At 41.9% G+C, this 24,123-nt stretch overlaps 2 protein-coding genes across 9 annotated transcripts in view; both read left to right on the top strand.

The window, feature by feature from the left end:
• The window catches only part of CEP350 (centrosomal protein 350), a 110,398-nt gene extending 94,979 nt beyond the window's left edge, over positions 1-15,419 (top strand). For all 8 annotated transcript variants that reach the window (XM_081027003.1, XM_081027000.1, XM_081027004.1 and 5 more), the window contains 5 exons: positions 308-2,304; positions 3,150-3,557; positions 3,657-3,803; positions 5,344-5,466; positions 11,577-15,419. In XM_081027003.1, the coding sequence (XP_080883129.1) occupies positions 308-2,304; positions 3,150-3,557; positions 3,657-3,803; positions 5,344-5,466; positions 11,577-11,741 (2,840 nt within the window). In that variant the 3' untranslated portion in view covers positions 11,742-15,419. The remainder of the gene's footprint in view (positions 1-307; positions 2,305-3,149; positions 3,558-3,656; positions 3,804-5,343; positions 5,467-11,576) is intronic.
• Positions 15,420-22,734: 7,315 nt separating this feature from the next.
• LOC308487275 (uncharacterized protein) lies at positions 22,735-23,920 on the top strand. The gene has a single exon (XM_081025283.1). The coding sequence runs from the start codon at positions 23,063-23,065 to the stop codon at positions 23,747-23,749; it is 687 nt and encodes a 228-aa protein (XP_080881409.1). The 5' UTR covers positions 22,735-23,062; the 3' UTR covers positions 23,750-23,920.
• The last annotated feature ends 203 nt before the right edge of the window (positions 23,921-24,123 follow it).

Genomic DNA, 24,123 nt, shown 5'->3' with positions numbered 1-24,123 from the left:
TGCATGATTGAGAGTGATCATGCAAATCAATGTCTCTATAAACTTATATCCATTTTTCTTTGCTTTGTAAGTTAAGACAACTTAAAACATTCCAACTTGAAATTCTCAGTCATTTTAAATGTTTGTTTATTGTTAATATAGTATATTCTCTTAAAGGAAAAACTTGCTTTATATTGTAACCAAAACAAGTCAGATTTATAAACCAGAGGTTTTCCTCACTAAGATTCAGCTTTTATTTAAACTTTAGTTCCAGAAATTGAAAGATTGCAATTAAATAATTTTGATGTGATTTTTTTTTTCCTTTAAGATGCTGCATTGGCAGGTTCTGAGAGATCAGTATCAGAAAGGTCTTTATCTGCATGTGCAAAGAGAGTGATTGAATTGGACAGTAGAACAGAAGAACATTTTCAGACTTCATCTCCGATTCTGAGATCATCAAGGAAAACCAGAGCAGAATCTGGAGATTCTCTAGACAATGTACCTTTATTACCTCTTTTCAAAGAATTAAATGCCCCTAATAGAATTCTGGATGTGTCAGATGTCAAGATTGAAGAAGAAGCTAGTCAAAAATCAGAAATACAAGAAGTAAAATATGCAAAATTGGAAGAGAGTGCGGTTGAAGAAGCTTATTTTAAACAATCTAGGAAGTCTGATGTCTTACTGAAACTAGAGCTGGAACACGGAGATTCGTCTGAAATTCTTTCAAAGAAAGATCTTCCTTTAGAGTCTATAAATGTTCAGAAAGACTTAGTTAGATTCGCCACTGAAAATCTTCATAAAACAGAGTTGAAAGAGGGACAGTCAGATCAAGAGATGGATCATAGTCAAAACATCCAATCAGAAAAAGATACTCGCACACAAAGGAACATAAAGGAGAGGGACTCGTCTTTGTCAGAACATCTTCTTGCTCCTAAAGAAACATACTCTGAAGATTTTGAAGTGTCTTCTTGCAAGAAGGACATTTCAGCGAAATTATACAAAGATGACTTTGAGGTATTATCTTTGTTTTCACTCAGGAAAGATTCTCAGTCTTGCAAAGAGAAGTCACAGCCAACTAGGAGCTCTAGAAGTAGAGCCACTAACTTTGGGAATGATGATGAAATCAGTGAGTGCCTCAGTGAGAAGAGTCTTTCTATTCATAGCAATATCCACTCTGAAAGGCTGTTAGAACTCAAGTCCCCTACGGAACTGATGAAAAGCGAGGAACGCAGCGATGTGGAGCATGGACGGGAAGTTGCTGAACCCTCTTCCTTGGCCGCAGTCTCTGCTGCAAATGAGTTACTTGACTTTCACGTTGGTGATAGGGTGTTGATTGGCAATGTTCAGCCAGGAACTCTTCGATTCAAAGGCATGACTAGTTTTGCTCAAGGATTTTGGGCTGGAGTGGAGTTGGATAAACCTGAAGGAAATAACAATGGGACATATGATGGCATTGTATACTTTGTGTGCAAAGAGAAACATGGCATTTTTGCTCCTCCTCAAAAAATATCTCATATTCCAGAAAACTTTGAGGACTATGTAGACATAAATGAAGACGAAGATTCTTACTCAGACGAACAGTATCATTACTGTACTCAGGAACGCAAAGATACAGAGGGTCCCACGTTTGACAGAGAAAAGGATGCCACTGAATATTCTCATGAGAAAGCTCCACCTGGTGTGCACGACGTAGAAGCCTCTGCTGATAGAAGCCCTAAAATAGAAATAGCCAACAAACAGGACATTTCTGGGGCACCTGGAGCCCATGTTCACCAGCAATCTTCAGTGGATTCACTGATTTCTTCAAAAGAAAACAAAGACCTTGTTTCTGGTGCCTCAGAAAAGGCTTCCATTGCTGTAGAAGACGATACTTTAGACAATACCTTTTCTGAAGAATTAAAGCAACAACAGTTTACAGAAAAGGAAGAGAACCTATATCCCGAGGTTTCAGACAAGCTTTCTACCCCACTTTTGGACCTTTTAACAAGAGAAAAGAATCAGTTGGAAGCCCAGCTGCGGTCATCACTAAGCGAGGAAAACAAGTCACAGCAACAACTAGAAGCAGTTAGCTTCCTAACAGACAGTTTACTAAAAGTATTTGTGACGGACACCGTCAGTCAACTACAAGAAATCAAAAAGGTTCGGAATGAGAAAATCCAGCTTAGCAATCAAGAGCTTCTTGATGATGATCAAAAGAAAGTACCACCCCAAGGCCTGTCCCAAAATCTTGAGAAGCAGTCCCCAAGTGTTCCAGGTTGCTTCTTAACATCTGAGTTGGAAGATGAAAAAGAAGAGATATCCTCACCAGATCTGTGTCCCAGACCTGTAAGTATCTTGTCTGGAAAAAAATGTCAGTTAACCTTACCTTTGTAGTACATTTTAATTCAGGTTTTTTCTTTGTGACGTGGTGCTTTCAGATAAATATCACCGTACTAGTTTTTAAAGGCCTTGTAGCTGTTTTTCTGTCTGAAGTATAATTGTTATGTCATGAGTGGTCACTATAGGATTGTCACAAACACTGCCAGGTTTATGCTGGATTGACAACCCCTGAATACTGTCCACAGATTAGATTCCCTTCAGATTCACTGAACAAAGATATCCCATGGCGCTTTCCAATGGTTCTCAACCCATTTCTTTTTTGCCTGTGAAATTATTTGTCCCAATACCTACTCAGTCATAGTTGCCCTGCAGAGATTACCAGTTGAGATGTTGATTCTGGTAAAACTGAATTAAATCCACTATGACATGTACTCAGACCACCAACTTGTTTAGTTTGTCCTTGGACAATTGAACAAAAGGAATGATTTTGAGTACCTTGAGCCAGATAATTACCAAAGGTGAGAAATTTCATATCCTATTTCCATATCCCAGAGACAAAACAGTCCTTCAGAAACAGAATAATGATGACACAAAAAGAAAACAAAAACTAATCTGTAGACATTTTATAAAAATTAAATTACAAGGCTTCTTTAAGCAGGATTGTGAGAAACAGGATAGTTTTTTCTTAAATTGTTCAGTAGTAGCCACCATATTGTTTTTGTTTTGCTTATTTATAGAGAGATAGTAAATACACAAATAATATATTTGCTTTGTCTTAAAAAAAATGAACCTTAAGTGATGTAAGGTCATTCATTAAGTGGCACTCTGTGTGAATGGTTCCATCCCTGCAGGAGAGTCCGGTATTTGGAGCCAGCGGGCAGGAAGAGCTTGCTAAGAGACTTGCTGAGCTTGAGATCAGCCGGGAGTTCCTCAGCGTGTTAGGAGATGATCAAGACTGGTTTGATGAGGACTTTGGTTTGAGCTCTTCTCACAAGATCCAAAAAAATAAGGCAGAAGAAACAATTGTGCCTCTAATGGCAGAACCTAAAAGAGCTCCCCCAAAGCCATGTGAAGCACTCTTGGCAGCCCCACACACTGCAGAGGAAGTGGAAGTTCTTGTACATAATGCAGCAGAAGAACTTTGGAAATGGAAAGAATTAGGTCATGATCTTCACAGCATCAGTATTCCTGCAAAACTGCTTGGCTGTGCCAGTAAGGGTCTAGATATAGAGAGCGCTAGTAAAAGGGTCTACACACAGGTATGTAACATGGGAGGAGAATTCTAACTTTGAAACTTCTCTCTGGTCTGAAATTTGGGTTCTTAGCCATTTTGTTTCGTTTTATTTTTCTCTATCAAGGCGGTTTTTGATTTAACAAAAGAGATTTTTGAGGAAATATTTGCTGAGGATCCCAACTTGAATCAGCCTGTCTGGATGAAGCCATGTAGAATCAACTCTAGTTACTTCCGACGAGTGAAAAATCCAAATAACCTTGGTGAAATAAAGGTAAACTGCAAACTGTACAGTATCTCCTGTTTGGACTTGCTGTTCATTTGCACAGATCTATACATGCTGTGATGCTTTAAAAGCGGGCACTCCTCTGTGTTATTTACCTTTCTGTCCTTAAGGCCTGTCCCATAGTCGGTATTCAATAAATACTTGTTAATTCATTGACTCCGTGAATGATGGAGGGGTCGGCATGAGAGAGAATCCTGAATCCTCAATTTCTGCACATCAAAATACAACTTTTAATAGTCATTTCCTATATACACACAGTTTATAATATCTAAGAAAAATTAGGAAATAGGGAGATACATTATGACATCACATAGGATTTTTAGGTGAGTTTTTGGTAATTTAGAGATAGGTATAATATTCTAAAAGTACACCTGAGTATATGTCATATATTAAATCCTGGACACATAGGGGTTACCTTTCCATCTTTGATTTTCAAATTGGTAATGTGATTTTGAAATATGTGGGATAGTAATATGATATATAAAAAATAATGCTTTTTTATCTAAGAAGCCCCTGAAGAGATGGAGTGTCCTTCTGGACTCCCAGCAAACCTACTTTAATGTCACATTGGTGGAGATCTATCTGCCTATGCACATATTTCTTTGATTCAGCAAAGGTTTTATTTCGAGTGCGATGCCTCTCAGACTAACTGCACACAGATCGTCTGTATGTAGTTTTGTTAAAATGGAGTCTTACTCAGTAGGTCTGTAGTAGGACCTGAAATTCTGCATTTCTGACAAGCTCCCAAGTGATGCTGCTGAGCTGTTTTTTAACAAGTAATAATAATATGTAGACTTATATACTTGATATACTTCAGATATGCTTAAAAAGTAATAAAAACCCAAATTATTGTATTGATAACAAAGAACAAGTAAGTCGAAAATAAGATCCATGATCCATACGAGCAGTCATCAGAATACATGCCTCAGGTTAAGCACTAACTTTAGTGCTCCCCACTAACTTTAATATTAAATAACATTTTGTAAAGTTGGTTTACGGATGATAGTTCAAATATTGTTAGCAGTAAGATTATCATGCTTCTTCTACTGAAGTTGATTAATATTTTTGAAATTTAACATATTTGAATCTTGGTGCTTCAAAATAAGCTATGGTAGCCAAAGCTCTGTATTTTGCTCACATGTTTTTTGCTCCCAAAATTTATGTTGGATTTTTCAGGGTCAGAGATTCTTTTTATTTTATTTTATGCTTTCTTTAGTAGTTTTGACAGTTTGAAGTTAGCTAGTAGTGGTTCTTGGGTATAGGGGATCCCAAAGTGATTTTTCTTTGCAGAATCATCAATGGGTTCTACTTTTTTTGTTGTGTAAAAACAAAAATTATTTAAGTGAATAAAGTCTGAGCTTATAGAATGCTTTTCTCTTCAAATTGCTAAGTGGAACTGGGGGTGGAAGAAATTTGGAAGCTCTTTTATTAGAAATATTGTATTCTTAGCATAAGTGTGTTTGCTGCATTGTAAGCACGAAATCTTAGAAACTTTGTTGTGTTTTATTCATTCCTCTTATTTTTACAGAACTTCATAGCAACCGAAGTACTCAAGTTGTTCAGTCTTAAAAAGGAGCCAAACCACAAAACAGATTGGCAGAAAATGATGAAATTTGGAAGAAAGAAAAGAGACCGAGTGGATCATATCCTGGTCAGTGTATAGAACTGAACTATTTTTATTTTGACCATCTCCTAAAATTGGGATGTAGTTTGATTCTGAAAGGAAAGGGAATAGAATTGACTGTAAGTCTATGATAGTAAAGTCTTAAAGCCTTCATTTGCTGCATTTCTGCCCTTCAGTTTTAGAAATTGCTTTCTTTTGGACTTGGTAGATGAATCACTTAACAGTATTTGGTGGATGTGGAGAACTTGAGAAATAAAAAGTTGAGTGGAAGCAAAATTTAAGGAACTGAACTGAAAAGAGACCAGTGTAGACTCTGGGGCCAGACTGCCCGAGTTTAAATCTCTATTCTGCCACTTACATGGAGTGTAACCTTGGACAAATTAACTAACCCCTCTGTGCGTCATTTTCCTGTCTGCAAAGTGAAGATGATAATAGTACCTACTTGATGAAATTAAGAGGATGAAATGACTAATATATATAGAACAATTCCCTGCACATTACTCAATAAATATTAGCTATAATTATTTCATCATTATTATCCAGAATTATAGCTAGGTAGGATATATTCCATTTTGCAATATATTTCTCTAGTATTGGAAAAAACATTTATCAAACAAACAAAAAAATAAGGAGAGGGAGTAAAATGGTCTTTCATCCATTTTTCCCTAAAAGTATGTTAAGTCGTAGCAAACCGTGGGGAACTCAGGTGTATCTCTGAACACTTGCATTCACGTTTCACTTGATCTTCACAGTAATGAACTTAGTGGAGGTCTTTGTAAAGAGAAAAATGGAGGGGGGAAGTGGTGACAAGAGAGGGTTCTTTTAGCTTAAAAGAAGCTGACTTTTTATATACAAACACAAAAAATGGCTAAATTATTGTAAATGGATTAAATAGACCTTCCTTACTTCCTTCCCCTTCTCAGACTTTTTTTGACTGTTCCTTTCCCTATCAACTCAAGCCATCTTATCATTTTCATAAAAAAATCAGTGTAATAAGACTTTTTAATGATGTGTCTTGATGGAATGTTGCCAGTTGTTTAGAATGTAAAAAGAAATGGGGAAGAGGCCACTTAATTCCATTAGTCCTCTTTTTATATTGCCTATTTTATTAGATATATGTTATTTCTTTCCTTTTCTTTTTTAGTCAATATTGTGTTCGTAGTAACAAAATGGTGAGGTAATATGTCAAATCTAAACTACATGGTCTGGAAACATTTTCTGATGCATTTGGTTTAATAGGGTAGGTGTATGAACACTTTCCAAATCCAGAATAGCCCAAAATTATTGTAATCCATGTGTTTTCCCTTTTCGTGTGGGCAGTAATGTCAATGTACTATGCAGCCAGGTAACATTTTAGATAAACTTGATTGACTTTTAGTATAAACTGTTACAGTGCACATTGATTGTATATAAAAACCTTTCATATAACAAACTAAAGGTAAGAAAAAGGAAAAAAAGAGAAGTGGGCTGATAGGAAGAATTCAGTAGAGAAAAAGTGCCTTGGAGAGAACTGGTAGAGTGATATCCCTGAGCAGGCAAGGACCAAATCCACACAAGGGGAGGTGTTGGCCTCAGACAGAATATTAATTGCCCTTTTAAAGCACTTGTAACATGGTAAACTATTGCATTAAATAGTTCATAATAAACAGTTGCTTCTTTCAGATTAAGAAAATATATAATTTAGCTATTGTTGTTTGGACTAGTAATGTCGCTAATCAGTCTTTAGGTGTTGAGATAAGCAAAATACAAAGAATGTTTTATAGACATAAAGGCCTCTGTTACCCAAAATAGAAAAGAAATCTTTCTTTTGGCTCTAGTCCTCATTCACTGTCCCTTTACCACTTCACAAAGACATCGATTAATTTACATCTTAGGTTAGCTAAGAATATGAGCTCTTTATAGCAATGCATGGTCAAAGTATGTATGTTATGGAATGAGTAACCAGTACAGTAGTCCCCCCTTATCCGAGGGGTGAATGTTCTAAGACCCCCAATGGATGCCTGAAACCACAGATAGACCGAATCCTATATATACTGGTTTTCCCTATAATACACACCTGTGATAAAGTTTAATTTATAAATTAGGCACAGTAAGAGATTAACAATAACTAAAAATAGAACAATTATAACAGTGTACTATAATAAGTTATGTGAATGTGCTTTTTCTCTCTGATAACTGATTTGATAACCAAGAGGGCTACTAAATGACTAATGGGCAGGCAGCATATATAGTGTGGATATGCTGGACAAAGGGGTGATTCATGTTCCAGGCAAGATGGAGCAGGACAGCAAGAAATTTCATCATGCTACTCAGAGCAGCACAGAATTTAAAATTTATGAGTTGTTTATTTCTGGAAGTTTCCGTTTATATTTTCAGACCACAGTTGACTTCCGGTAACTGAAACTGTGGAAAGCAAAACTGTGAATAAGGGGGTACTTTTGTAATTAGACCAACTTTTATATATCCTTTATATGCAGTAGCCTTGAAAAACATTCCTACTGTAGGTGGAATTGCACTTATTCAAGTCCTGCAGTGAAACCCCCAGCTAACGATTAACTCTCCGTTACAACTTATGATCTGACAAGGTAGTAGATAGCTCTGTTCACTGTTGACAAGTTTTCTCATATTAAGCCTACATTGATTTTTCACGTGATTAATTATAATTTGCTTCTACTGCTTTGGAGACTTACATAACAATTTTAATTTTTCCGACATGCCTTTGAAGCAGCTATCTTATTTCACCTGAGTCTTTTTCTTCCTATGAAACATTGGTTTAATAGGGTTTTTGAGTCCCTTCTATGTCATCAGCTTTAACTCTTTGTCAGTGTCCCTGTTTAAATATGCTCAGAATTGACCATGTAATGTTTTATGTATTGTTTAATTAGTACAGTCATATGACCTCCTCCCTTTTTCTATATACTGTACAGTCATGAGCCACATAACGACGTTTCAGCCAGTGATGGACCACCTACGTGATGGTAGTCCCGTAAGATAATGGAGCTGAAAATTTCCTGTCACCTAGTGACATCATAAGTTGTAGCGCGTTACTTATATTTGTGGTGACGCCTGTGTAAACAAACCTGTGCTGTCAGTCATATAAAAGTACAGCACATACTATTATGTACAGTATATAATACTTGATGATGATGATAAACTACTATTACTGGTTTATGTATTTACAACACTATACTTTTTATCATTATTTTAAAGTGTACTTCTCTGTTTATAAAAAGAGTTTGTTGGATAACAGTAGTCCGTCCTGTGCCACTAGCTGCCTCACACGTGTCGAGTTGACCGCGTCTCCTGATTGCATCATTTTCTCCTGTGCTTGATTGAATCTCGGGATGTTTTGTGCAGTGACCTGATACCCGGGCTTGTCGCCCAGGAGCACTGGCAGGGACCACAGAGCGAGGGGCACGGGACGCTCTGCACAGCAGCAGCAGCAGGTCGTGTGATGTGCTCCTCGGTGTCCGCTCAGTGATAAGTCACCTGTGACGCAGTTCTCAGAACGTGTCCCCGTCATAGTTCAGTGGTGCACGACTTTGGTTAGCACAGTTCACAGTCACATTTGTTTTGTTTATTTTTACCTGTATTATTCTCAAGGGACTCCCAAAAGCTTAGGAAAACCTCAAGACTAAAATTTCAACCTGTGCTTTTGTAGTTATTCTTGGGGGCCCAAATACAGGACCTTATTTTATTACTTCATCTTGTTAAATTTGGCCCATCATTCCGAGCTACCAGCACATTTTTGGGTTCTTTATTCTAACATAGTTGTTACATTTCCCAGCTTCATGTTACCTCTAAAATTGATATACCTGCCTTCACCTAGGTCATTGCTAAAAATGATGAACTGGAGAGAGCGAAAGACAGACGGCTCTTAGTACTCACTAAAAAATCCAAATGCCAGATATTTAACACCATCGATTGTACTGCCTGGGTCACTGGGGAATTATAAATAACAACTTTTTAAAAAAAATCTTGAGCTCACAGAACACAATCCCACAGGCTGATCACTACAGTGAAATATGAACGAGACAGACTGGGGTACAGCGGGCAAAGCTCCTGAGTCTTTCAGGCAGGACTTTCCTTTGAGTTTGATAGTTGTTTTGTTTTTTAATCAAAAAAGTACATGTCCACCTAACTGATATGTATTTCCCCATCCTGTTCAACAGGATGTGTTGAAAGACCTGACATACGCTTTCTGAAATTGGGCCACATTCCATTTACCATATTTCTCTTTTCTATCAGCTGTAATACCCTGTCAAAAAAAAAAAAGAAATTATTGTTGGACTGACTTTTTAATGTAACTTAATTTATATATACCACACTTTAATTTACATACATATACATCTTCAGAAGCAAGGAACATGTGTAATAGAACATGTGTAATAGACTCTCAAAACCAGCAGAAGCAAATGGAGGCAGATTTAGAGGCTGTAAGGTCCCCCAGTTGCTATAGTTGAAGTTCCATGTTGGGCTTTGTGCTTCCTGACGGCCAAAGCAAAAAGGAAAACATGATGTTCGTTCTCCCCGCCTGAGAGGGAAATAGTTCCTGTCCTTAAGGAGGAGCAGAACTTTTGCTGCTACTGACGAGAGCACCGTGGGGTCCATCCGGAATATAGGGCCAAAACGATTTGTTATTGGCGAGGAAATTGCTCAAAGAACAGATTTAACATTAAGGGCTGAGGTAACTTACAAAAGCTGAGCAACTTTGTCTGAACAAATAAATTCACGGGTGTTATGAAATCTTTTGTGGGGACACACCTACCTGGTTCTCCCCCAGCACCGGTTTGAGAAGTGTTGCCTTAGGCATTCCCCTCATAAGCTGAAGATCCCTTCCTTGAGAGGTTAATGGTATTTCTTATACATCCACACAAAATGGTTCTTTGATCAAATAACTCAGGGAACTCTGTGTTAAACAAATTTCTTTACTGGTGGACTTCTCTTTAATAGGCTAATGTGCATTGTGAAACTTCTAGAGGGTGTTTTCTAACTTATTTGACCGTAGAATCCTTTTCGGTGATGTATCTGTTTATGGAGCATGTATTAGGGAACAAAGGAATGAATGTTTTTACATATCCTTCAAATAACCTCCCTCAAAGAGAAGAATGTAGCGGCTACCTCATAGTCTACTTGATAACCCTGGTCCAGGGTATATGCTGCCAGGTCTGTTCTTTCCTCCCTTACTCTCTCAAACTCCAGGGTGGGATGTGGTGGTCTCTTTCTCCTAAGAGTCTTCTTCTTTCCTCATAATGGGAACCAGTACAAGTTCTCCTCTTCAATTCCTCTGTCTTTTTCAAGATGCAATTGTGATCAGGGCAAGTCAGGAGCTTTTTTGTGGCATGTGGCTTTTTTGCCAAGTTGGACTTGAGGTTAAAGAACCCCACCACTGCAATACCTTGGCTGAGTTTGTCTTGATCAGGATTTTACTCTCTCCACCTAGCCTCCATCCCACTGATATCATTATGTATAATAAGTCTGATATGTTTCCTTTGTAAGTAGTTTTTAAAGATTTATTGGAAACAAACAAAAATCTTGGTCAGTTCTAATTTGATTAGTTTTGGTTTACCTTAGGAATCCCAAAAATCTGAAAGGCCAAAGGAACAAGTGTTGCATAACGATGATTTTTAAAATAAGCTTAAGCAGTAGGACATTTAAAAAATACTCTAATGAATATTAAGCTGTATTCATTTATTTATAATGCTCCAGAATCAGATCCAGCATTGTTTTTGGATACATGCATTTTATACTTGTGAGAGCATATATCTAGTATATCTAGTAATTTGCATTCTTCTCTCCCCCTTAAGTTTCTATACACGTTATTTTATGTTGACATAGACAACATGCTTGTAATCCTTACTATCTATAAAATACTAGAATATTGTCAGATTCTATTTTGACTGATTTGAAGGTGTCTCGACTGTTTTGAGCCTTCTTTTATTTTGCCATTGAGTTTTTTTGAACTTTTTGGAACTTTAAAAGGAGTGTTGATATCATCACATAATTTACCTTTTTTCTCTGGCTTATTTCCTTGGCATATAGTCCCATGGATGACACTGCAAAGTCAGCAAATAGAATAAATTTCCTAGCTTTCATGTGACAGGGATTCTCTAACCTTTGTGTTTTCTAACTTCTAGGTACAAGAGCTCCACGAAGAGGAGGCACAGTGGGTGAATTACGATGAGGATGAGTTGTGTGTGAAGATGCAGCTAGCTGATGGGATCTTTGAGACCTTGATCAGAGATACTATTGATGTTCTGAATCAGATCAGTGAAAAACAGGGGAGAGTGCTGCTTGTGTGACATCTTGCAAATAAATCGAACACTGAGTGCTAATATGCGTCCTGGGCTTTTCTGCCTCCTGATACTCACCCATCTCCATCCTAACAAGAGTGCTTCTGGATCTCGTACCTGTTCTTAAAGACTACGGGTTTGGAGTCCATGGGACAAGCGGTATATCTGGTATCACAGCCTTTGCCTGTAGAGACTGTCCACTGGCCATATTGGTTATCGTCAGTGGGCAGGGTTGCACCCCTGATGTGGACACACAGAGTAATTCTCCTCCTCTTGTTAGCAACCCTACTGGGTCTCCGATGAGGGCTGAAAACACCAGATTTACCTCGTAGCTGAGACTAGGGTAGCACTTCCTTGAGTGTGAAGTCAGGCAGGAGAGGTATATAGATAAATGCATTATGCCATTTTTGAAATGTAATCCTGGTCTGTTCCATGAAAGTCATAAATGGCTATTATAGTCTCTCAACAGTATTAAACCCTTAACCACTTCAAAGTAGGCAGGTTTAATGATGCGTACCTGTGTCTCATTCTGGAGTTCATTTCTTTTCTTTTGGAAGACCATTTTCTTCCATTATGGTAGCTGAGCAGCACCAGTGGACTGTCAAGTTCACAGAAATCAGTGGTCGCCTTGCTTTCTGAGCACCGGCTGAAGAATTTTAAACCTCTGCATTATTTTCAGTTTTCTCTATATGGACATGAAAGCAAAGAAATGCCCCCACTAAAGACTGGGCACAAAGGACTGGTGCAGGGCTGGTTCTTCTCCCCTTGTCTACCCCTGCACATTGGTGACTCCTCTGAACCTCTGCCAGCTGCTCCCAGATTCTCAGATCCTCAGGACCACCTCAGCCATCCAGGCACGGCAAAAGTGGAGATAATTCATTTTGGCCTTCACACTGTCAGCTCCCATCTCTCCCCAGGATGTCAGAGACGCTGTTACTTGAATGATTTCGGAAATGAGTGTGTGCACCAAAGACAAGAAGATATTGTCTATTATTTGTGTGCTTGTTTTGTGCTATGGAACATTTTTTAATTTATTTTAAGATAAATTATTAAGTTGAAAATGTGTGTCCCTATTCAGAAGTGAGAGATTCTTGTAATAGTTATACTTCCGTCTTGAAGCTTCTATGGTCATGGTCTTTGCACAGGAAACCTACGGTTTTAACAAACCCAGACACATCGAAGAAGGCAGTTTAATTCAGTGAAAAGAAGATAGGTTTTTCCAAGGTCATCTGCAGGAGCAACAATGGGATAAAACAATGTAAAGACACTGTAACATTCAACTCTTCCTCTCAGCAGCACTGCTTCTCACAACCATTACCTGTATCTGCAAAAACACAATAGACTCCAGCTGCTACGTGAGAGCACAGGTGAAGCTCTCCTGGGACCTCATCCCTGCCTTCTTGACTGGTTTCTCTTAATCAGTTCTATCCTTCTCCATGTAATCTAGAAGAATGGATAATCTTAGGCGTGAATGTAAATGCCTTAATATTGGAGGTCCTGATTAGAAGCATGATATAAGACATCCACTGGATTCATATTTACAAATATTCTGGAATGTTATAGCTTCAAAAAATATGTTAGAAAAACCCCAAAGATGGTATAATTTTTAAGTGTGCACGTTCATTCATTTCTGCATCTTTCCTCCAACTTGCCTTTGCGTCTCAGATGTTTCACTATGCACACTGCCATCCCTCTTTGGTTTCATCTTGTCATTACGAGAAACTTACTGAAATGATCATTGGAATATTTGCATTTTGCACAATGACTGGTATGATAGCTCTTGACAAATAAGGAAAGCACTGAAATGTGATTGGGTCTCAGGAAATGCTCGGGTTAATGTACTGCCAGCATTTCTTCTGGGCGTTTGATGTTGAGCTCTGGTCTCGTAGCCATAATGAGCAAATTGACTAAGAGCAGCTAGGGTTTCTTGGGGTGATTAACCAGTAGAGTGGAGGTAGTATTTTCACATGGCCAAGGAAAAGCCAAGGCTTTTCAGTTTGTGTTATTTGGCAGACAGAAAAACATCTTGTCTGCATCCTTTGGCTGTTTGTAGGATTACATTGTCCTTATGATACTGAAACTTTACAGCTGCTGTAAATTTTTTATAAATGAATATGAAAATAATATAATAGGAATATAGGTTGTTGTTCTACATCCTCATTATTTGGACCTAAATCAATTTTTAATAAAAAGTTTATTCTTTATGACATTATGATTCCAGAAAAGGAAAGAAATGCTGTAAGTCCATGGAACCAGCAGTCTGGACTTGTCTCCTGTTAAGAATGTGGCGGCAGCTCACGTGCTCCATCTGTCTGTATTTACTGTCCTAAGAATTCTTCCGGGTTCCACATGAGGCAGGAAGTGGTCAGTCTTACTCCTTGCTAATGATTATTCATAGTTTGGTAGCAGAAAACAAAGGAATCTAGAGCTAGCAGATTTATTATTATTTTAACTATTTGGATAAATTTGAAAGAGGTTTATTGTTAGGATTTGGAATGATAAATGTGGACACCCAGCCACTTGTTCCTTATTGGGATCTTTTTAATCAAGCTCTGCCTCTTAACCAAGAATCTAAATATTTCCTCTTTCTAATCTTTGTTCCTTCTCCCCACACTCCCATCCTCTTTCTTCATAATTCCTCTAAGAAAAAGATCTTTGCATCAGCAGTAATATCTTTTAGAATAGCACTCAGAATTTAGTAGTAAACCAACATACCGGCTTCAGATTTATTTCTGAGTCCAAAATAATTTGTGCTATCCAGGGTACTTAACTCTGGGTTAAATAAATACAGGGTATAGATTCCCTCTTCAGGTCTAAACAGGAATTTTTACTCTAGGGAAAAGTGGGAAGAGCTCAAAAGTAGTTAATAAGGAAGGTAATTTGTTTTTCTTTTACCTAAAAGAAAAGAAAATTCCTTCTGTGACTACAGGTCTCTGAGAAATTATCTTTCAGAAGAGATTTCATTGCTCATAAGAGTGTTGTGGCCTATTGATAAAAACAGTTTTGTTCACTTTCTTGTCTTGAAAAAAAGTGGCCTTAGCTTTTTGCAATACTTGAATAAAGTGTGTACTCGCACAGCATTAGAGACTCATAACTTTTCTGCAAGAAGTTCAAACTTACATCTTCTTTTACTACCTTAAGAATACTAGTGAATAAAACAGTAATTCAAAGAGCAAATGATAGAAACTACAATGGTGTTTCATGCAAATTGTAGAAATTTACATGTTTACAAATCATCTTAAACTGGTTGTGCAGCAATTCAATAAAATATCTTTGTATTATAAAAATGTGAAGAAAAAAATGTAAACTGATGTAAAGGAGGTACTGTCATTTTAATTAACCTATGTTGGATAGCTTTTTCTCCCAGACTTTGCAAAGCCTTCTTGGGAAACACATTGCAAAGTGTTCTCTGGGAGGCCCGGCCTCCGTGTGTGTACTGTATTGTGCAGACATGAAAAACAAACCCGTTTACTGTGTGTGTGTAAATAGCCTGGTTTTCAGGCCATTTTCAGCCAATAGTCACATCCAGTGCAACTTTGCACAGAAGACTTAGGGTGTGATTTGTAAGTATGATCTGTAAAATAACTGGGATGAATTCCCATGTATACCTGTGTAAATAGATTTGTTAACTGAAATGTACTTTAAGAAAAGATAAAAAATCTGTAAATAAACTGATTTATAAATTCATTTCATGTCAGATATTCATTTTTTCATCTTTTGAGCCATGTTGAGAAAGCTAGTCACCGTAGAATTCACCAATTTCTGATTCTGATTGGATAGCAGAGTGCTTGCGGGCATAGAATGAGGTGGCTGTGTGGGGGAGCTTTTTACTCTGTACATAAACGTCGTCACCACACGTCGGAGCAGCCTGTGCTTTGGCATTCATCACTTGTGCGTTCAGCTGTTGTTGAGACACCTTCCTGTTCTGAGGACTGCTGAGTGCTGGGGGGACAGCAAAGATGATAGACATGGTCCCTGACCTCATGAAGCTTCAAGTCCAATGGAAGAGTCATCAAAAAATAATTTCAGGGGCGGCCGGATGGCTCAGTCGCTTAGAGTGCGAGCTCTCAACAACAAGGTTGCCGGTTCAGTTTCTGCCTGGGATGGTGGGCTGCGCCCCCTGCAACTAAGATTGAGAATGGCAACTGGACTTGGAGCTGAGCTGCGCCCTCCACAACTAGATTAAAGGACAATGACTTGGAGCTGATGGGCCCTGGAGAAACACACACGTGTCCCAAATGTTCCCCAACCAAAAAAATAATTTCGAAAACAATGCATGACAAATTGCAATAAGTGCTGCAAAGGAAGCGTACACAGGGTTTGAGAATATGTATGAGAAGGACCCAACAGTGGGCACAGGTCAGAGACGAGCTTCCAGTAAACTACACCTTTCTATTCTGTAGTGATGGGCTGCTTCCCTGTAACTCATGGCAAATATCTTTTCTTCCACATGACTTGAATTCTGATCACCCTTGCAAAATAACGTATGGAAAGACCACACACAATTAATTACATGGGCCACAAAGAAGGGCAAGATCTGAGGAGTAGGTGTAGAGGCCATAATTTATTTCTAGAAATAGGAGCATGAAGAAGAATGGAGCTAGAGATACACTCGTACAAGAATAAAAGAATTTCAAAGATGGAGCATTCTGAAGGATATGGTGCTCAGGATAACGAATCATCTCTGCTCCGACAGATTAGAAGTACCCACTTTCACCTCACCTGAATTCCTCTAGTAGTCTCCTGACAGCCATCCCTGCCGCAACTTTAACCCCTGCACACATGAACATTAAATAAAGTCTCAGAAAATGACCCCAAATTGCAGTAGTTTCTAAGAATTATACCATAAAACATGTTTGAGTGTTCACCATGTGCCAGATCCTATGTTTGGTGCTAAGGACACAATATTAATGATGGCTCATCTTGAAAAAGACCAAATACCTGTGTCTTTGAGCCAAAAATATATGAAAATGGTAGGTGGGAGGATGGCAACTGAGCAGAGTCAAGAATGGTCAGTTCCTATAGAAGTGAGTGCTGGGAGGACACGCCAATGCCCTACAAAATCCCGGTAAATCTCCGAAATGGGAGGCCGTGGCTGCCACAGAGAAAGGTGTGAAGCATGGGACCGTTTCATCATTTACTGGGTGGCCAGGCTATGGAGCCAAGGTTAAAAGGCAGGTAAGTGCCACCAGTGCGAGAGAGGAGAGTGCACAAGATCCAGCCCCTGGCAAAGCATCCACGCCCCATAGTCATTGGGTCCACTCCGATGCTGGAGGGGGTGATGTGACTGCCAGCACCCCACTTCCTGCTGTAGTGGAAGGACCCCGACCCCTTCCAGTGGGTCTGAAATACGGAAAGTTAGGGGGCGCTGATGGCTGTGCTTAAACAGGACAAAGGCCTACACACTGAGTCCGAAGCAGGCAAAGGCATTCCTGCACAAGGGAATACGCTGGCACAGGCTGCGAGGAGTATTTCTCCATAAAGAAGGAAGCGTTCCAGGCCCAAGGCTCGTTCCGACGAGAATGGCGAGGAGGCGAGAAGCTGCACGACTGCCTTTCTGGACATCCACCCCACCCACCCTGCTGGACCACTGAGGTAGCGGATAAAGCACAGCTCCTCAGGGTGGACCGTCGTTCGCCCCCTGAATGTGTAGGTGGAGCTGGGTCAGTCGGCCCCTGAACAACCCGGATGGATGACGTTTGCTCACAGAGCCCTTTTGTCATTTTGAGGCAGCACTTTGCCAGGGTCACTCGGAGACCCCGACCAGGACAGTGATTCTCCTCCCAGGAGGATGGTCCTCCACCAGGAACCCCCAGTGCCCGGTCGGAGCCCCCTGAAGTGGTCACAGAACCAGTCCTGTAACCTGTGGGTGCTCAGCCGAGCCTTCTTCCCCACGTTGTTGACCGAGCCACAGCAAGAGGTGTTGGCGGTAACACAAACACCACCCAATTCTGCCAGCAGGTCACTGAGGGCTGTTCAGGTATCTGTCACTACCTTGGCTCAGAGTTCAGTGGTTTTCACTGGGCTAGAGGAGTCCACGTGGGGTCCTTGTGTCCCGGCCAAGCCATTAAAATGGGAGTGTGGGATAAGAGGGACTTTTCTCTGAGATGACAAAGCCAGCATTGTTTGAGTTCGCCTCCTCTTCCTGGCCGTGCTGATTCTTATCAGTGTTATGGGGCCGGGCCCAGCAGAGGCTTCTGTAGGAGTGAGAAGAAGACAGGTTTAAATTCCCACGTCACTCCTGCTCCACGAACATCCAGAGGCCCAAGAGGCTCTCCTCTTCTACTTCCTTGGGATCCACTGCCCTGTTGTTTGACCCAAACCTTTCGGCCCAACCATCCCACCTGGGGAGGGAAGTCACACCCTGAATAAACTTGACATATCCTATGATATCACCCACTAGAGCCAGAGGTCCCAGCGTGACCAGGGAAACCCTGGTGCCTGACGTTGTCATCCCTTCCCCCATCCCCGTGGGGTCCCACAGGGGGTGGTGCTCGAAGGTAGCACTGCCTCCCATTTGAATTGGGAGGCCTGGTGAGGCCACTGTGGCCCCGACCACAAGTCACCCCAGGAGTGTGCTCCAGCCAGAGCAAAGGAAGAACGGTCAGGTGTACCGAGGCTGGGATTCTGCCAGCACGGCCTAATCGGGGGACTGCCTGGTCCTCCATCCACTGCAAGTCCAGTAGTGCCCACCATGTGTTGGAGTGTAGTGTTTCATGTGTAAATGATGTTTCTTGGGCGGGGTACCATCTGCTAAGTTGTTTTTTCATGGCCTTTGTATAGTTTGAGCTGCTCATGTCAGCGTGCTTCCTCCCATCTGTCTGGGGGTGAGAGGGAGCGTGAAAGCTCCACCTTACGTCACAGGAACAAGTCCATCGCTGTGTTGTTTGGGCTGAGTCTTTGTTCAGATGGGAATTTGGGTGGATACCTGCACATAGGGCCAAGGTGTGTTCTTTTAAGCCACAACAGTGGTCTCTGTGTCTGTGGCACACGGATATGTGTCCACACGGTGAGTACCTGGCATCGTGACTGCGGACTAACTAGCGGTCCAATGTGGTCAATTTGCCCCATTTGTATGGAGCCGAAGCCCACTTGATGTGGCCCAGGTGCCACGTTGCACGGCCTGCACTCACTGGCAGGAGTCACACGTCTGTGTTGTATCTTTGGCTTTCATTGTTCCACTTTTGCATCTGAGGTGGACTTTCATATTCGGTTCTGTGGTGGACCCAGCAGGCAATCATGGCAATTTGCTGAGCACGTGTTAGGTTACCTTGTGAATTCCATTTCTGTTTCCAGGTTTTTTTTAATGGTTCTTTGTTATAGGCAATTAATATGAGGGATGAATAGGGTTTTATTCCATCCACAGATACTGTCACAGTCCCTGTCCTCACACAGGGGAGCCCTTCCTTATTAACTTGTCAGTTACTGGGCCGTATCACTCCCCAGTTTGTAACTGCCCATGAGTCTGTGCTTAAGTAGCAGGGACTTGCTGATGGCGTGGCCTGTACCGCTGCTGGAGTGGTCATTGCCACACAGAGTCTGGCCCTTCAGCAGTGTTCTTTTCTGGTCTCAGTGAAAAGGCGGCCATCCTTGGAGAAGATGGCCACAACGGCCCAGAAGACTCTATCAGCTTTGAGTTTTGCAGCTGGGACATCTGTGAATGTGGTCTCACTTAGTTGAGGGGTGAGAGTGGCCCTACCGCTGTTTAGCCCCCTCTGGCAAAGCAGCTACTTGTTTATGGAGTCATGTGGCTCCATGGGGCCCAGGTGGGTTCCATCTTGGATGCTCTATTTTTACTTAATGATGGAGCTTTGTTGAGCCTGTCCTATTAGCAGGATTAGTGAGGACCCATGTGAGGATGGACAGCTTTGGTCATAAGGACACTTCAGTGGTCAGGCACTCTGTTTTCAGCAAGGCCCAAAGCAGGCTGGAAGCTGCGGTTTGAAGGGAGGGTGTTGGATGGCTTCCTCAGATCATTTATGTGCCCAAACCCAAGAGGCAGAGCACTCTGGTATCAGGCTCGTGCTATCACAGGCTGCGATCTGCATGGGTAGGAATTATGGAAACGTGTGGTTTCATAGGGCTGGAGGGCTCCATTGGTCCAGTGGCAGGGCCTGTATCATTGTGTGCATGGCCTCTGGGCCTGCCGTTGTTGGAGGTCCCATTCAAAGGTAGCCACAATGTGGGTAACCTTGCCAAAAGGGGCCAAAAGATACCCAGATGTGGTGATGGAGTCTTTAGGAGGCACACAGGCTTTTTTGTTGGTGGGAACTGTCAGGGATAGTAATTTCCGTTTGATCTTGCCAGGAATATTTTTTTGATTTCTGGCCCACATGGGTCCCAGGAACTGCAGCTATCGAGCAAGTCCTGGACCTCGTCAGGGTCAACGGCCCAGCCTGTGTCACAGTCTCCATGACGTGATGCAAGGCTTGGTCCGCTTGTTCCTTAGTTAGGCTGGCAGTGAGGTTGCCATTAATACAGTGGGTGACAAGTCCTGAGAAAGGATCAGTTGGTTTATGACAGATCCAACCCTACCCACTGTTGGCATATTGTAGGGGGCCTGAGGTTTTCCTGCAGACGGACAGTGAAAGTATCCTGCAGACCGGTCTGTGTCAATGCAAATTGATCTTGCTCCTTATCCTGAGGGGGACTGAGAAAAAGGCATTAGCATACCAGCATACCCGACTCCATGTGCACTGTCACCACGCTGGTGATGGCAATGATACCAGGTTCTGAGAGGCCAAAGGTGGCACCTTGGCATTCAAGTTGTGGAAATTCACAACTTAGGTCCCTGTGGCTTTCCTTTATGGGCCAGACTGTGCTGTTAAATTGCAACAAAGTGGTCTGTAAAAGTCTTGCCTATAGCCACGTCCTGAATTCATGTATTTTCCCCCCCTGTGATGTGGTGTGGCTTTGTTGAATGTTCTGTCGGGGTTTGGGTAACTCGGGTGGTAGGCGGGAATGGATGTCTCACTGTCATGACTTGAGTTCTTTGTTGTGAGGGGCATCTCCCGTCAGGTGGCAGTGAAGCTTTGTGTCACAAGTGGCCAAAGTGTCAATGTTTATAAAACTCAGTTATGGGAGCCACGATCACCGGCACCTGAAATGGTCGAAGGGCCTCACCCATAAGCACGTAGGAAACTGTCTGCTGTGAGTCACCAGGTTTGTCCCCAAACCCCCTCGATGCCGTCAGTTTGCCCCTACTCCTGTGGGGACCTGTGATTATTGTCATTTGGGCACCAGTATCTAACAGCCCCATAAATGTCTGAATTCACCCCTCCTTTTTTAATCCTGACGGGGGTATAGAGCCACTTGTCTTCCGGTGGGGACTCAGCCCCATCCCTAACTGTGCCATTCAGCCTGAGACATTTGGGTTTCAGTGTTCCTTTATCAAACAGACATACCAAGCAGGCTGCATGAGATCCCGCTGGCTTTTGTTCATATCTGTTTTCGGTTTTAGTATGTTATTTTCAGAGCAGAACCTTATTTTAACAATTTTGTTTTCAACAATGCCCCTGGTGGTCTTGTACTGAATGAAAATAGATCTTACTGGAGGACTGCAAGCGACCCAGACTGGTGGGGCTGCCTGCATGGGGCCTCAGATTTCCCCAGGACACTTGTCTCAAGTGGCGTGGGAGTGTGAAGGCAGCCGAGAGCACAGATGTAGTTTTCTCACTCTTTCTAGGGCCCACCTCTTGTACCTCTACTTTCCTCCATCAAGGTTCATAGGGAGATTCTTGGTTCCCCATCTGACCCTGTTGACAGGCCAACATACACTTTAGTTCTCAGGAGCCTTACCACCCCACCCCCAGCAGCCGACATCACACTGAGATGGGCTCTTCAGGGACAAGTTCTTATGCTTCTCTGCCATGGCAGGATGTCTTCTCATAGTGCCAAATCGATGTCACCATTCACTAGATGGTCAGGTTATGAGGCCAAGGTTAAAAGTCAGGTAAGTGTCCTCCAGGGAAGAGGTCACTGATAGCAGACACCACCAGCCTGCGCTCAAACGGTACAGCATTTCCTCACTGCAGGAGAGGAAAGTGCACAAGATCCAGCCCCTGGTAAAGCATTGATCCCATGGCCAGCGGGTCCACTATGCAGATGAGGGCGATGTGACTGCCAGCACCCCACTTCCTGCTGCAGTGGAAGGACCCGGACCCCTTCCAGTGGGTCTGAAATACAGAAAGTTGGGGGCCGCTGATGGCTGTGCTTACACAGAACAAAGGCGTACACACTGAGTCCGAAGCAGGCAAAGGCATTCCTGCACAAGGGAATAAGCCGGCACAGGCTGCGAGGAGTATTTCTCCGTAAAGAAGGAAGTGTGCAGGCCCAAAGCCCATTCCGACTTGAGGAGCTGCACGACTGCCTTTCCCATCAGGGATGAAAACAGAGAAAGTGATTGACGTCAGAAAGGATCAGTTAGAGCCCCTGGTACCCACCCCTACCTAGTGGATCCGGGTCACTGCCGATCCCTCTCCAATGCCTTCAGGAAATCGTTTATTCTCTGGAGAAACTGAACCAGAGAGGCCCTGAACTTGAGAACTCAAGGCAAAACAAAGCACAGAAATGAAGCAACCGATTGCAAATAAGGATTAAGTTAAAGTCTGTTAACTGAGTGGAGGGTTTATGGAAGTCTTATCCAGAACCCCCTCCTCCAGGAAGAAGATTGGAGGACCCTCTTCTGGACAAACAGAGTGGCCTTGGAGGAAAGGCCTGTATTACTTACATTTGAAGTTTCCTCTAGAGAAAAAGGTGGCTTGCTACCTAATCTCCCTCCAGTGAAGTTCACTAGAAAGCCACACCCATGCATACTGAATTATTCATCACATTTTTAGGACATCACCCAGATGTGAACAAATAGCCAGCCATCTCCAGACATTTTGGGAAGCCACAAATGCAAAATAGACCAAACCAAGAAGAAAAAACAAAAGGAATTTTGGTGAAACAATCATGGGTGGCATAGAAGAAAACATCACAAGAAACAAAAACCGGATTGTTGGTCACCGTTTGGGAGGAAGGAGAATTCCTGAGGAGAAGGAGGGCCTGGAGGGAGACGTGCGAGTGCCGAAGCGGAACGGACGGAGCCTGCCTCCTGAGCCGCGAAGTGCCGAGCCTCGCTCTCTCTGGACTCCCTGTGATTCAGGCTGTGTGCCCCTGCCTCAATTGAGAAGCCAAGCAAGAAAATTGAGTTAACGTGATTAAATCTAACACATTGTTTGGCTTTGAAACAGAAGCCAAGGTATCCTGCCAAGAAGCCCCTTGGGGACTTTGAGCTGATCAGTCAATTCCGTGGCTAGTCAGGTTTGTGTGGAGGGGGACATCTCAACATGGATAAACTCAGCAATGAAAGTGAAGCAATACCTGAGAACCAAGTAAAGATGGAAAACCAAGAACAGCCACAGGATGCGGGAAAGCCAGAAATGGCTTGTACTCTGGAAGACAAGGAGAAGTTAGAAAAGGAGGAAAAGATAGAAAACAAGGGAAAGGCAGAAGATGAGGGAATAGTTAATGATAAGGATAAGCCAGAGGAGGGAGAACCAAAAGAAGAGGGAGAGCCAGAGAGCGAGGGAAAACCAGAGGGCGAGGGGAAGCTGGAGAGCCAGGGAAAACCAAAAGAAGAAGGAAATCCAGAGAATGAGGGAGAACCAGAGAATGAGGGAAAGCCAAAAGAGGAAGAACAACCAGCCAGTGAACCAAGGGCTGCAGTAAAGCGCCCAGCTGGGGATGATATACCCAAGAAAGCTAAAAGAAAAACCAACAAGGGGCTGGCTCAGTGCCTCAAGGAATACAAGGAGGCCATACATGATATGCATTTGAGCAATGAGGAGATGATAAGAGAATTTGATGAGATGGCTAGGGTAGAAGATGAGGTGAAGAAAACCAGACAGAAATTGGGGGGGTTTATGTGGATGCAAAAAAGCTTACAGGATCCCTTCCACCCAAGGGGCCCAAGGGAGCTCAGGGGTGGCTGCAGGGCCCCACAAAGGGGCTTTGAAGACATTCCTTTTGTGTAGTGTCCCCCAGGCATTTGCCAGGCCCTGAGCTGTAACCTTAGGCTAATGTTTTGCTTTAGGGTCACTTTCATTATCCAGCTGCAGCCCTCTTTCAGCAGCAGATTTTCATTTATTGCATGGAAAAATGTCTACGGTGCATTGTAAAACTAAAAAATAAAAGATTGCAAAACCAAAAAAAAAAAAAAAAAAAAAAACAAAAACTGCAATTAAAATTAAAATTCTCAGATAGCCGAAGCAATATTGCATCCATAAAATAGGAACAGGGAACTCTAAAGGAGTAATGAGTCAGAGAACAAGATAAAGCTCTTGAAATTAAAAGTATAGCAGCCATAATTTAAAAGTCAATAGGAAGTTGGAAGGTAATGTTGAGGAAA

Source organism: Rhinolophus hipposideros, assembly GCF_964194185.1.
Source record: "Rhinolophus hipposideros genome assembly, chromosome: 19".
Taxonomy (NCBI): Eukaryota; Metazoa; Chordata; class Mammalia; order Chiroptera; family Rhinolophidae; genus Rhinolophus; species Rhinolophus hipposideros.
This window is presented reverse-complemented; position numbering and strand designations above follow the sequence as displayed.

Coding starts and splice junctions, on each gene's coding strand:
- LOC308487275 (XM_081025283.1), top strand. CDS start 23,063: ATGGATAAACTCAGCAATGAAAGTGAAGCAATACCTGAGAACCAAGTA.